Genomic DNA, 15365 nt, shown 5'->3' on the forward strand with positions numbered 1-15365 from the left:
TTATTTATAATTAATTTTTAATTTAAATAAAATATACTTATTTAAAACCTTATCTATAATAATATACCAGCAAGGATAATTTTTTTTCTGAAATTAAAAGTTGTATAAACTTACGTATTAAAATAATCAAAATTTCATTTTCGTTCCTTATTTTTTCTATTTCAGAAATAAAAAGCTTCTGAAGTTAAAAACTCCATGTTTTTTTCCGTTCTTTTTCTTCAAGTTATATTTTTAAAAGAGTTACTAAATTGCTTTATCTTCTTCATTAGTAGAGATGATATCTCGATTCGTTCCTGTGCCTGTTACTTCTCTCGATTTATATAGTATATAGATATATTCAAAATTATATATCAAAGTTCTAAAATGCAATAATTATTCACTCGGTCAAGGTTGTGGTGGCCTATGATGATTGTGATGATTATTATTGTGATGATGGTGGTGGTGGTGGTTGTTGTGGTTGTTGCTCGTGTGGTGACCGTGGTGTGGAGAGGGGCTGCGACTCGAGTCCGACGTCGTGGAAACAGCGGCAGGACTACTAGGGGGTGCACTGCTCCCGCAAAGACTCCCAAAACTCCCGTTCGAATTATCATCGTCATCGTCGAGAATGTTGATCCTGTCGTCATCGTCGTCCTCGTCTGGCCGCCCGCTCGAGTCGCGACCGCCTCCCATGCGCCGACGGTGCTTGGAATCTCCGCCGCCGGTCGATGAGCCATTGTTGCCGCCGTTTAACGTGGGGCTGCTACCGTGTAAATGATGGTGGTGCCCGCTCAGAATTCCTGAGCTGGCTGAACTATTGTTGCTGCCTCCGTTCGATTGTTGTTTTAAGTGCTGTTGCTGCATTTGCTGCTGAAGCAACCTAAAAATAAAGTTTTATCTGTTACTTATGATGCTTTAAGTCACACATTTTTTTAAGAAAATATTTATTTACGAATTATAAGGATTAAATTGTTTGTTATATTTATAACTAACGATGTTGTAAATATAATAATTCTGGAAAAATTAACGCACATTTAGCGTTAGTCATACATCTTTTAAGAGAGTATTTATTCATAATTAATAATGCTAAAAAATTTTCAGTCATATATATTTATAACTTATCATGTCAAAATTGTTATAGCCATATACATTTGAAGAAAAAAAAATACAAATAACTTATAATGCTTAAATTGTTTCAGTTACATTTGTAACTAACGATGTTATAAATGTAATAATTCTGGAAAAATTACCGCACATTTAAGGTTAGTCATACATCTTATAAGAGAGTATTTATTCATAATTAATAATGCTAAAAAATTTTCAGTCATATATATTTATAACTTATCATGTCAAAATTGTTATAGTCATATACATTTGAAGAAGAAAAAAAATACAAATAGATTATAATGCTTAAATTGTTTCAGTTACATTTGTAACTAACGATGTTATAAATATAATAATTCTGGAAAAATTACCGCACGTTTTCCGTTAGTCATACATCTTTTAAGAGAGTATTTATTCATAATTAATAATGCTAAAAAAATTTCAGTCATATATATTTATAACTTATCATGTCAAAATTGTTATAGTCATATACATTTGAAGAAGAAGAAAAATACAAATAGCTTATAATGCTTAAATTGTTTCAGTTACATTTGTAACTAACGATGTTATAAATATAATAATTCTGGAAAAATTACCGCACATTTGCCGTTAGTCATACATCTTTTAAGAGAGTATTTATTCATAATTAATAATGCTAAAAAATTTTCAGTCACATATATTTATAACTTATCATGTCAAAATTGTTATAGTCATATACATTTGAAGAAGAAAAAAAATACAAATAGCTTATAATGCTTACATTGTTTCAGTTACATTTATAACTAACGATGTTACAAATATAATAATTCTGGAAAAATTACTGTACAGTAACCGTTAGTCATACACCTTTTAAGAGAGTATTTATTCACAATTAATAGTGTTAAAAAATTTTCAGTCATATATATTTATAACTTTTGATGTCAAAATTGTTATAGTCATATGCATTTGAAGAAAAAAAAAGTATCTATATCTTATAATGCTTAAATTGTTTCAGTTACATTTATAACTAAAGATGTTACACGGAGAAAATAATTATGGTAAAATTACCACACAGGCAATGAAAGAAAAAATATATGTTATTTAAATTATTCATTTGGTAGTTTTTTCATTCATGTGGTAACGATTTACCGGAAATTCTGGTATGTAAAATTATAGTTCTTATTATCATACACTTAGGAGAAAATACTAAACTGAAAAGTAAGTTTAACTGAACGTATGGTTTTTATGTCGTGCTCTAAAGTGTTAAAATTACAAAATTACAAAATTTTATCACATTTACTAAATTTTATACAACATTATAAAACCATATTTTATTGTTAATATTACTAGGATCCTTAACAAAGTACTTCGATAAAAATTACCGAGCGTTTTGGTGTTTCAATAGTTTTGGTCTTCCCATCCATTGCTAATATATATCTTTGTAGAAAACATTTTGGTTTTAACTTATGATGGTAAAATTGTTTCAGTCATATATTTTGTTAAAGAAAAGATTTATTTATGTTAAAAATGTTTCAGTCATACACTTATGAAGGAGAAAAATTATTCAAAACTTACAATGTTAAAATTGTTTTAGTCATACATCTTTTGAGAGAGTATTTATTCATAACTAATGTTACTAAAAAATTTTCAGTCATATATATTTATAACTCATGATGTCAAAATTGTTATAAGTATATACATTTGAAGAAACGAAAATACCTATAGCTTATGATGCTAAATTTTCTTCAGTTATATTTCTTTTAAGAAGCTATTTATTAATAACTTAATGCTAAAATTGAGATTTGATCATTTAATAAAAAGAAAATAAAAAGAAAAGAAACCCGTTTATTCATAGCTTTATGTTAAAACTGTTTCAGTCACATATCCTTAGGGAGAAAAAAGTTTAACAATGCGAAAATCTATTGTTCTTTCACGCATTTAACTTTTTTTTTTCAATTATTACTTATAACACTGAAATTGTTGTAGTAATATGCCTTTTAAAAAATATATATATTACTAATTTGTAAATTTTTTCAGTTGCAGATTTACTTAAAAACTGTTTTATTTATTTCTTCAAGAAAAGATGAATCCATATACTTCTTAACACTGACCTTGAAAATTACATTGATTTCAAGTAAGAATATATAACAACATTCAAGTACTAATTTTTAGAAAAGAGCTGCAGCTCATAACGTATATGGTTACATCTCCTTTAATAAATAAGCTAAAAATTAAAAACAATTCGTGCCGGTAATTAAATAGCAGTTTTTTTAACAACGTGTTTAGTAACTTAATACAGTTATTATGCAAATGAACTTTAAAATTCTAGCTTTAGGAGGATAAACAGTTATTACAACTTTTTCTATTATTTTTAAAAATTTTGGTTGTGATTTTTAAAAATAATTATGCACGTGGCAGTACAATTAAAAAATTTCCCCTAAACCAAGTGAAGAAGTATATAATGTACCCGCTATTATTTCACAAATTTTTTTCACGTGCGCTGAAATAAATTCAGGGTCAAATTACGGTTTAAAGTACCGACACTTTGGGTGTATCATTCGTAAAAGAGATTTTACAATAAAATATTACATCGTGATATTTACAAAAATATTTATTTAATCAGAATGATTCAATGATTTTACGGTAATTATTACAGCAAAAATGACGGTATATCAGATTTTTTGTTCCGTAGCAAGCTCCGGTAAAAGTGGATTCTTATTGCATAAAGTACCGGCACCCTGAGTACCGGTACTTTTTACTGTAATTAGTTCCTGTTCTCTTTACCGTGATTTGATCAGGAAATTTTTACAGTATGTTTATAAATTTCTGTGTGTACATCTTCTGAATTTAAAAATTACGCGAATTATTTCTAAATTATATCATATTTACAATGTACCTATATCATATTTGCAAACCTATAGTTCATCTTTGCTTATAGATTTACCATACAGCAGTCAGTATATGTTAATCAATATAACTAAAAGCACAAGTGATTTTACGTTAAAAAAATTACTAAGAAACTGTAGAGGATTTTAATAAAATAAAATTTAAAATAAAAGAAGAATTGCTATAAAATTTGTATCCACTTTTGCAATTTTGGTAGCCACTTAAGGATAAGTGTACGCACGGATCAAATAAGTATTCCGGATCAAATTACGGTAAAAAGTGTGGTCACCTTGAATGCAGCATCCGTAAAATCAATTTTACCTTAAATTACATTTTTACCGAAGAATTCCATACTGTCATTTGTAAAGTATTATTTAATTAATTACAGTGATTCAGTAATTTTTTTACAGCAAATATTACTGTAAAAATTATGTCATAACAGATTTTCTGCTGAGTAAAATTTCACTAAAAATATACTGGCTACCTAAGTTTCTGTATTATTTTTAACCGTAATTTGATCCGGACATACCTAATCCTTCACTTTATTATTATGAGCAATAAAACTTATGTATGAGTGTCACTTGTATGAGTCGGGAAATTCTACTCGCTCAATCACCACAGCTCGCAAAAAACATAGCTGGGACCCAAAATTTTATTAAAATATAATCTACTTTTGTGCCTTGCTATTAATATAGCTTTAATAAGCGGAAATTAAATTATGGAGCTTTAATAAAATTTTAAGATGACATTCGTTTTATTTGGATTATAAATCAAAAAACTAAGTAATATTTAAACTGTTTTAGCATTATTCAACGTATTCGTTAAACATTGTTCATTTAACACTAGTTTTTTTAACTGTTTGAACATTATTCGTGCTATTTAAAACAAAGCAGTTTTAGCGTTACACAGTGCACTTTAAAAAATTCGGGTTAAAATTACAGTAAAATGTATTATTACAGTAAAATGTACTGAGGGTGTCAATACAGTTCACCGTAAAATCCATTTTTACAGGAACATGTTACGAAACAAAAAATCTGATATACCAAAATTTATACAGGTAGTTATTGTTGCATTAATTGTCGTAAAACCACTGAACCATTCGAAATACATATATAATACTGCAAAAATTACAATATAATATATATGAAAAAAAGGGATTTTTCGGGTGATGCACCCAAACGCCATTACTTTGTTCCATAATTTGATCCAGAGGACAAAGTTTTAGTGTAAGACAAAGTTCTTTATATTTCACCTAATAAAGTTGATTTGTTTAAGCTGTTAATTTTATTTTTCATTAAAAAAAATAGATCATAAAACGTTTGTCTAGTATTTTTCTGACTGAATATTTTTTTTAAAAAGCAATAAAAAAATTGCTATAAAGCAAATGTGAAAAGCAGTATAAAAATCTTTAATTAAACATAAAAAAATTTAATTAATTATAAATTTACTATAACAAAACTATTTTTTTAAATAACGAATATAATTTTTGGAACCAATTTTTAAAAAAAAAATTATGCTGCTTGAAAATATTGAACAAAATTACTTGTCTTGAATAAAAAAAAAATGAGTTATTAAGTAAATATTTATCAGCAATAATAAAAATTTACTAAAAAAACAACTGATGCTTCTTATTTTTTTCTCCATTCAAGCCAAACATTAAAATCTCTTTTATATGCCATTTGCTTTTATAATTTCATTCAAACAGTGTACATATTCATTTAAGAGTGAAGTACTGGTTTTCTAATTTCCCAAGCATTCTGCAATAACGATGCCCATTACCCGCAACAATATGCCTCTCGAAATCGCAAATTGAGGGGGGGAGCTGTGGATAAACCCACCCTTTCTGTGTTGATGAATGATAAGCTACAAACATCCCAGGAATAAGGAACACCGACTCCGCCAAATACTTGGCCGCCTTGAATTCTGCAAACGGTAATTGCTGCCGAATTAATTTCGCGTGAGGCTTGCTTTACCTTCTCTTGCATCCCCGAGAAAGTTGTTCGAATTCGATAAGTCATGGGAACCATATGCAAATGATGAAGACTTTCTCATGTTCCTCTTTAAATGCTGTGTTTTAGAGGGGAAGAATTTCTCCCAAAATGGAGAGTGGAAACTATTCCGAAGAGGTATTTCATGTTTGCCTTAACTCCAGCGAGTAGGGAAGATTTATGCACGCTGTCTGCGAAAATACCGCCACAAAACGAGATTGGCAATTGCGCAAATGAATATAGAAGCACATTTGTAGACAGAGATGAATAATTCCGTTTTTGGTGGTGTTCCAAGAACTCGTGTTTGTATCTCTGTCTCTCTTACTCTCCTCCGATTTGTATTAACACAGACGCAAACAAATCATGATTCGAGATGGTGCATTTGCAAAATGTATCGTCTCCAAAGAAATTTTGATTTTATAAAAAAAATATTCCAGCCGGTAAAAACCATAGCCAAAAAGTAAATTTAAAGCAAGAACTTTCCCTTCATAACAAACTCTTATATTTTGGAAATGACTCAGAAGACGAGATAACGAGTCCTGCTGTAATTATCACTGTCTCATGCTCCCTTATTTGTGTTCATTCAATTAAGGGACTGGTACAATTATGGAGTGGTATATGATACGATTACGAAAATCCAGTACTTCACTCGTAAAGCTGTTTTCGAGAGGAGAAGGATTTCACCAAAATGGAGAAGAGAAACTGCTTCGTAAGAGTATTCATTTTACTTGCGCGTGTATTTAATTGTATATATTTCATTGCGTAGATAGAATATTTCATAAAATATCATAAAACGTGACATCATAATTTTGTAGACAGATCATAACAGAAGATTTCTGCATACTGTCTACAAAAATATCCCCATAAACACGATTGGTTATTTTACAAATGAACACAAAAACACATTTGTAGACGGCAGCAAATCATTCTGTTTTTTTTTTTTTTGTTTTTTGTTTGTGGTATTTCAAGAACTGTGTTTCCATGCCTTTTAATGATATAGATATGGAAATAATAATATAATATATGTAAAGGAACGGAAAATAAAAGAATTTAAAAATAAATTTAAAGTACTTTTACAAATATTTAATTGTAATCCGAATGCACGTGAAAATATTTACAACGAAAATTAAACATTTGCATAAATGCATTTAATAAGTTAAGATGCTTTATATTTTAGGCACTATTCGAAATTTAAGCGTATTGAACCAAATATAGTTCATATTTGCTTCAACTTTAAACATGGTTCTAAATTGAACCGCATTGTCGTACTTCTTAAACGTGATAACAAGTTTTTATTAGTTCAACTTGAATAGTAACATGGTCCAATTTTGCATCGTAGTTTAGGTTGTTGCAAAATATGAACCATAATTGGGTATACTATAGCCTACGTAACAGATCGTGTTATTCCTACTAAATTTAACTAGTAAACAGCGTTTTCTGCGAACCTGATTTCTAGCAACAAGTAAAAGCATCAAGCGAAGTGTCTTGTTTATAAGTCGCTACTCGCCAGGTTGGAATTCTATTAGTCTAGTTCCTTTGGAAATAATTTATATTGTTGTTTTACCGAAGTTTATGAATTTAGTAAACATATTTAAAACTCAGTTTATTAATTAAACTAAAAGGTAAATGTTATTCCTAGTAAGTGGAAGTAGTTGTGCTTTTTTCATATTATGCCCAATTATGATTCAAAGTACAGATAATAAAGTTTAGCGTTGAATGAATTTTTTCTAGAGTATATAAGAAATTAAAAATGATCGAAATAGTTTTGCTAAAATTTAAAATCGATAGCACTTCCGTAACAAATAAAGTTAAATAATAAAAAAAATGATGGAAATTTGTGGTGTTCCGTTTAATTGGAATTTTAATTAAATTAAAAGAAAATACAATGAAATAAATCCACATAGGCAACTAACATTGACTGCAAAACAAAATAAACTTTGTGTTTCAAAAAATAACTCAAGATATGCAAATCATGTTTAATAAAATAGAAAGCAGTGTATGCAATTAAATTTAATTCCAATGTTCTAAAAACATAATAAAAATATAAATATTTAATATCGTCTGACTTCAAAATGTTAGTTAAAGTTGAAGATAAATAAGGTTAAATAAAGATAAAGTTAGAATAAAGTTAAAATAATAATAATAATGAAACAATTAGATTGAGGCATTTTCTTTGATGATATTTGTGAAGATTTTTAGCGTGCGACAAAGATTCGTGCATTTGATCATAAAATAAATTGAAGTCAAAGTGTATGAAGCATGAAAAATAAATAATCTGTATGATTACAAACATCATTCTCAAGCAATCATGACACGCGTTCATTTTATGACGTCTTATTTGGAACTTCAAGGTCAAGGGCACAGCTACCATTACAGAAATCAAATCACATTTTAAAATAACAAGTTTTGATTTTTAAACGAGTCTCGTGCTTTGTGTAGACGATTCTTTGAATAAAAACTACTTTAATTGTACCGAATTTAAAACATATATTCAATATAATTTTTTCTCTCACATTCATAAATTACGTAAATTAATTAAATTAGATCATTACATATATAAAGAACTTTTTTTTAATATAATTTTCTCATGCTAACAAGTTAAGTTCAAAGGAAGTAAAATTATCTTTTGGAGTATAAAGAATTTTTAGAGTATAAGGCATAAATAAGCATGTTAGGAATATTGTAAGTTTGTGACAATTATTCCTAACTGTTAAGAAAAGATTATTTTATCATTAGCTTTTTTATCTCAAATATTCAAATTATTTGTCAGTTCAAAAGCTCAGAAAACTATTTCCTTCATCTGGAACTAGACAAGATCACAGATGAGAAAAACACATCGAGAAAAAAAAAGTATGGTCAAAACTACCAGAACATTGTAGCATTTACCGTATTTCCTGCTCTATAAGATCACTAAAAACTCGTTAATTTTTAGCAAAGCACTTTGATAATGATTTTGGTAAAATGAACGTAAAAAATTGGTTTTGTGGGATAAAATTTGGTATATGTGGTAAAATTTATCAACAAAACCGTTATCATAATTACCAAATAAATGGTTCAAATAATAATGGTTATTATGTATATTTGTTTTATTAACCAAAAACTATGGTATTTTTCACCATAAATGTCATTACTATACAATACGGAAATATAACCAAAATTTTTTATCCGTGCAATAAATGTTTATATTTCTCATTCTCAGCATCTCTGCACCGATTATTGTAATTGTTTATAATAGTATCGAAACTGCTGTCTTTCTTATAAAAAAATTTTTGTGATACGTAAATTGCTTTCACGTTTATTAACTATCTATATTTATCTATATATAATACATTTAAAAAAAGTTTCAAGAAATTTCTGAACATATTCGGTTTTTTCAATTGCCCTATCTCCTATTAGACGTCTAACTTATTAATATGAAATTAAATAGACATTAGACAAGATCAATAGCAGCAATAAAAAATTAATGCGAATTCCATTTACAAAATTTTATTTGAACAGGTATAAAAATTAATTTTAAAAAAAATTCTAAAAATTTAATTTAAAAAAAAAAGGAATATAACTTTGAAATGAAAAGGAAACACAATAAAGAACAAATTAAATAAAAAAAGGTAAAAGAAAAAAAAATTTCACTGAGTAAAACGAAACCATTTATCGAAATTCAAAAATATCTGACAAAGAGTAATAAATCATAATAAATGCAGGGATTGGTAAAAGGTACATATTTCGAGTCTCTTATCAGCGTAGATGAAAAGAATGATTAGGATTTTAAGGTAAATAATCATTAAACGCTCCAAAGAGTTGCCTTTCGTTACGCACGTTCAATGCTAATGGTGTAGAGAAAAAATATTTGCCTCATTAGGATAATCTGACTTTTAACTAAAGCAAACCCTTAAATGTTTGAACATCCTCATTTAGTCACAGGCCAGATGAGGTTTAACCATTAAACGACCTATCTTTGATTTTGGTAATCTCCCCTTGATAATTACTTTTAAAATAAAATTAGAAGAAAATTCGTATTTATTTTTGTTTTAATATGAATGCATTTTATAAACTTTTAATTCTATTGCATGCGTTTTTTTTCTAATGAATGTAAGTGATTTTTTTCTCGTCATATGAAGTCTAATAAAAAGTGAGTAAGTAAAGAAAATTCCTGATAGTGAATTATAAATATTGGTAGTCCGATTTATAATGGTTTTATGCATACTTGTGGCAGTCTGCCGAACTTTATACTTCATTTTAATTTATGAACGAATAATTTTTTTCAAATAAGTTACAGTTAATTATTCTTCATTATATACAATCTCCAAAAAGAAATACATGCTAATTAGTGAATCATAAATATAGGCAGTTTGACTCTTAACGCTATCGTGCAAATTTGTTACAATCTGAGCTTCAAATGGAATGTAAATTTTTCAAAATCATTACCAAAGCGTTCCAATAAAAAAATCACATAACTTTTCAGTGTTCCTATAGAGCCAGAAAAACAGAAAATTTTAAATTTTCCCAGGTAGTTTTGACAACTCTTTTTTCTCAGTGTGAATGATAGAAAATTACATATTAATTTAAATAATCGGTTTGTTTATTTTCCAAAACGTCTGCTCGAAACTAACTAGGAAGAATTCAAAATTTGACAATAATTTTTAAAAAATTTTTTTTAATGTCGTATAAAAATGTAGTTGGTAAAAGGGTGGTGGACCAATTATTTATTTATTTTTTCGGTTGAATTATGTCTACTACTAATAAAAATTATTAAACTTTTTGCGCTTGAACAATCAACACACTGAGGTACCGAGTAGGAGGACTTTTACTCCCCTAAAAAAATACTAAAATGAAGAAAATTATTAAAATCGCTGACATATTTACTCTGTTGCTATTCAATTTTTTTTATTTATAAAAATTAAATGGATTTTTATTAAGAATGTTTTTTGAATTACCAATATATTTTCGTTTAAGTTTTATATGTTTTATCAGCGCGTGAAATTAAGGTAAATCAAATGTTGCATAATTTTTGGTAATTTTAGGGCAGTTATTGTTTCAAATTTCCATGACATGAAACCCTTAATTTCATTATAATAGAATGTATACGTTTCAAAAAAATACAAATAAATTATAAGGAAAGCTTTATTTTTACTTATTTTATAATATTCCTAAATTACCAAGTTCTGATAATAACCAGAACCATCCATTTTTAGCCATCATATATTTTATCTTTGTTAACAATGCATCTCACATACAAAGAAAAAGACATTTTACTAAATTATTTATTAATCCAGTGACAAAAAATTTAAACTATCCAATGCACCTACACAAATCATTATTTTACATAAAATAAAAATTAAGAAATATGCAAACATGTACTGTTAAAACTTCCGGAATAAATCATGGTAAAAAATACTAGCGTTCAGAGTGTAAATACTTTTACCCGTGCAATCGTTTACCGGAACATGCTTCAAAATAAAAAATCTGATATATCGCAATTTTTACAGACAGTTACAGTAAAATCACTGAATCACTCTAATTAAATTAATATTACTATTAAAATTACGGTCTAATATTTTATGGCAAAATTTTACAGTAAGAATGGATTTTAAGGTAAAAATTAATTCCATGGTGAAAATGGATTTTGTGGTAAGAATGGAATTTTCGGTAAAATGGATTTTACGGTTGAATAAATTTTACGAATGATGCACTCAAAGTTCCAGTACGTTATACCGTAATTTTTATCTGAATTTTTTTACAGTGTGGATAAAAAAATATTTGCTTCAAATTAAGAATTATTACTTTTTTAATGCGTGAAAAGAGCAATTTCCACGAAAATGTCGTGTTTCTTTTGCACGATAACAGGACTCACGTTCAAAAAGGTTTGCACTTTAAGAAAACTAGAAAATTTTAAGGAGCAGCAAAAAAACTTGCATGAACGTGACGCGGAATATGTTTTATGTCTACAAATAAAATCATTAAATGGTACTTCAAGGGGTAATTACATTGTAAAAGCACAATAAATGAAAATGATGTTCTTTGTGGCATACTCTTAAAATAACGTTCTCCATTTCATTTCATAGACATCATCCGTTTTAAAGTATACAATTATCTCATTTATTTCATTTTTTCTTTCATTATGTTTAAATAAAACTCTACACATAAACTACTTTTATTAAGGCATTTTTGTTACAAAATAATTCAGATGAGATAGAATAAATACTTTGTTGAGATTAAAAAATACGTATAGCAAAAAACATACTCAACGAAAGAAAATAATATGAGTATTTCTACGAATTTAGGAAAATATTCTTATTTTTGCTTCTTCTTATTTGGAAATATATCAATTGAACATTAAAATAATAGATTTTTGGACTAAAGTCGGATATATACTTTGGAGAAAAATAGATACTGCAAAAATCATATTTTGTGTCCACAAACGCTGCATCTAAAATTTTTCTTAATAAGGTATTTTCAACTTAAATAAGGTTTTATGTTAATTTGAGCTCTATTTGATAATTTTATAAAAATCATAGCTAAATCACTTCAATAAAAGTTACCTAGCTTTTTAGCGTTCCCATAAAGCTAGAAACACGGTAAATTTAACAATATTTTGTTAGTTTTGACCATGCTTTTTTTCTAAATGTAGAAATGCTGTATATTTTAAAGCATTTAATACGCCCGTCATCTTAGGTTTAAAAAAAATATTTTCGAGTTATTTTTTGATTATAGCTAAATTAAGGTGATAGTATATCATTTTACTTAATAATATTTTAGAGTAATGATGATAAATGAAATCTATATGATTTATTAGAGTAGGAGGAATAACTCAAAATTTTAGAAATGCTAAAAAAAAAAATCTCACTCTACCTTTCTTTGTTTTGACTACTGTTTCGTCAAGGTCAAACCAGAAAATATACACAAACTTTGACAATTAATTTTACTATGAATTTTAGGATACGAAACGGTAAGATGTAGACAGAATTTTATATTACCCATTTTGTTGAATAAAAGGCCAGTAAATTCGCAATAACTTAGCTAACAATCTACATTAGGGTGCAAAATAAAGAGACTTAGGTTAAGTTTCGGATAAGAGCAATTCTAATGAGTTAAAGACATTAGCAAATCAGCACAAGTTTTGACTAACAACTTACATTTGAATGTAAGGGTACAAAAGAGGAAAACTTAAGTTTCAAGTAAGACCTATTATAGTGAATTCTTAAAAATCAGCAAGTAAGCACAAACTTTGATTAACAATTTAACCTTGAATTCAAAATTTGGGTAAAATACTGCAAAACTTGGTTGAGTTTCGAATGAAGCCTATTCTGTTGAGCTTAAGGTCTATAAAATAAGCTCAACCTTTAACAAACAATTTAACTTTGAATCTAAGTATATGCAACAGCAAAGATGCTGTTTCGAATAAGACCGGATATTCTGTTGAGCACATCTTTGTAACAAACAAGCACATCTTTGACTAACAATTTAATTTTGAGCATTGAAGTACAGAGAGGCAAAACTTTAATTATGATATGGATGAAACCTATTTCACTTTCTAAAATACCATCAAACAACCACAAGCTTTGACTAATAATTTAACTTTAAATCTATGCTTACAAAACAACAAAACTGAAGACATGGATGAATCCGGTGAACTAAAACACATCAAATAAGCACAAACTTTTGACTAACGATTTAATTTTGAGACTTAGAGTACAAAACAACAAAATTTTAGTTATGGGTTAAACTTGTTTCGTTATCTAAAATACCATGAAAGTAGCGCAAACTTTGACTAACAATTTAACTTTGAATCTAAGGGTCCAAAATGGCAAAACTTAGATTAAAATATGAATGAAAACTATTTCGTTAGCTGAAACACTGTGAAAACAGCTCAACAATTTAACTTTGAATCTAAGGGTACAAAACGGCAGAACTTAGGTTAAGTTTCGGATGAGACCTATTCCGTTGAGCTTAAACCAGGCGTGTCACTACTTGAACCATGAACCCAAGAAGGACGATTCTCCCAGCATACGAATAGACCGAAAGTAACAACTTATTCAGCATCGCATGCCAACTTCTTCCATTCTTTAATTCCTCTCACCGTTCTGGTTTGGTTGATCACAAATGGAAATAAAACGTGCAAGAATAGGCAGATTAAAAAATATTGAGACGATTTCTTTGATGGAAGGAATATGCTTTTTAGGCGATCTTCAGAGATTTAGCGATTATTGACACATAGCTGGCGGTGTATAGACAAAATATTCAGACAAAGCTCTCCCGTGCGTTGTTGCGCAACAGGTTTTAAAGTTACTAAAGCATATCAGAAAGTGATTTTTTTTTCTCATTCCCACGATGTCTGTGGGGAGGACAATCGAAACAATACCCGGCAACGGAGATTTAGTGTTTCAGAGAAAATGTGATCACTGAGCTAGCTTTCATGTAAGATTTATTTATGATTTTAGAATTTATTTTTAAAGAAAAACCGCGAGAGAAAAAAAAATAAAGTGGCTCTAAATTGTCTTTAAAATAAATGAAATGTTTGTTTTTCCTAGATCAAGGGTTTTCAAGGTGTGGGTCACAGCTGATACTTAGCATACTTGACCACGATACGTAAAGTTTCCAAAAAAAAAAAATTTAAAATCTTGAACATTTCTTGCTAAATTAGTAAAAATAGAAAATATGTGTATAGATGATGCACATTCATTTTTCGGGTTTCCCTTCGCTTATAGCAATAAATTATTTTTGAAATTGGTTTATATAAGAAAATTAAACCTATTTTATAATTGCTCTTTTTTTAAATCTTGTTTCTATAATGCATTGGCATATTATAGGGTTGCCATTCACAAAAGTTCAAGTTCGATAACCTTTTACCTAAAATCTTTTCAATCTCCATACCATATAACAATTTTTATTTACTTTACATTTTGTCTAAACTTCAACTCTAATTCACAGAAGAATGAAGGAGGAAAAGTTGTTACTTTTAAAGTTTTAAACATTGCCAAATTTCAAAACTATGATCAATTTAATGACTTAAAATATTTTGCTACTAACGTTAAACGACTTATTGCTTCATACAACATTGTATTGCAAATTGTTAGCTGCTGTTTGCCTAGCATTTTCTCTTCATAAAAATTTCGACAGCAGACATTATTTCACACCATCTTTCCCTTAAATCGATTTTGATGATATCTCTGAAACAAGCTTAATTAAATGTAAAAACGTTTCGAAACAAAACTTATTCGTCTCAAACTCATGTTTAAAAATAATTTTCTTTTTGTTTCTTGCTGTTATTGCTGTAGAGCTTCAACAATGGGTTATAGGTGACAGTCTGGAATTCATCTTTAATGATGGTTCGAAGGCAAGTCCACAATGCACAAGTTAGATGGAAGAACGCGGTAAAAAAAATCTTGTAAAACTACAGTATAGTATAAAGTTAACATATGTGTAAGCAAAAAA

The 15365-nt window shown here is 28.2% G+C and overlaps 1 protein-coding gene across 1 annotated transcript in view; it reads right to left on the minus strand.

Annotated features, from left to right (window-relative positions):
• Positions 1 to 220: 220 nt before the first annotated feature.
• LOC107436457 (homeobox protein SIX6-like) overlaps positions 221 to 15365 on the minus strand; it is a 65041-nt gene continuing 49896 nt past the window's right edge. The window contains 1 exon segment of the mRNA NM_001323801.1: positions 221 to 856. Within this exon segment, the coding sequence (NP_001310730.1) occupies positions 385 to 856 (472 nt within the window). The 3' untranslated portion in view covers positions 221 to 384.

This window comes from Parasteatoda tepidariorum, chromosome 6, assembly GCF_982258835.1.
Source record: "Parasteatoda tepidariorum strain Cologne lab strain chromosome 6, Ptep-v5.0, whole genome shotgun sequence".
Taxonomy (NCBI): domain Eukaryota; kingdom Metazoa; phylum Arthropoda; class Arachnida; order Araneae; family Theridiidae; genus Parasteatoda; species Parasteatoda tepidariorum.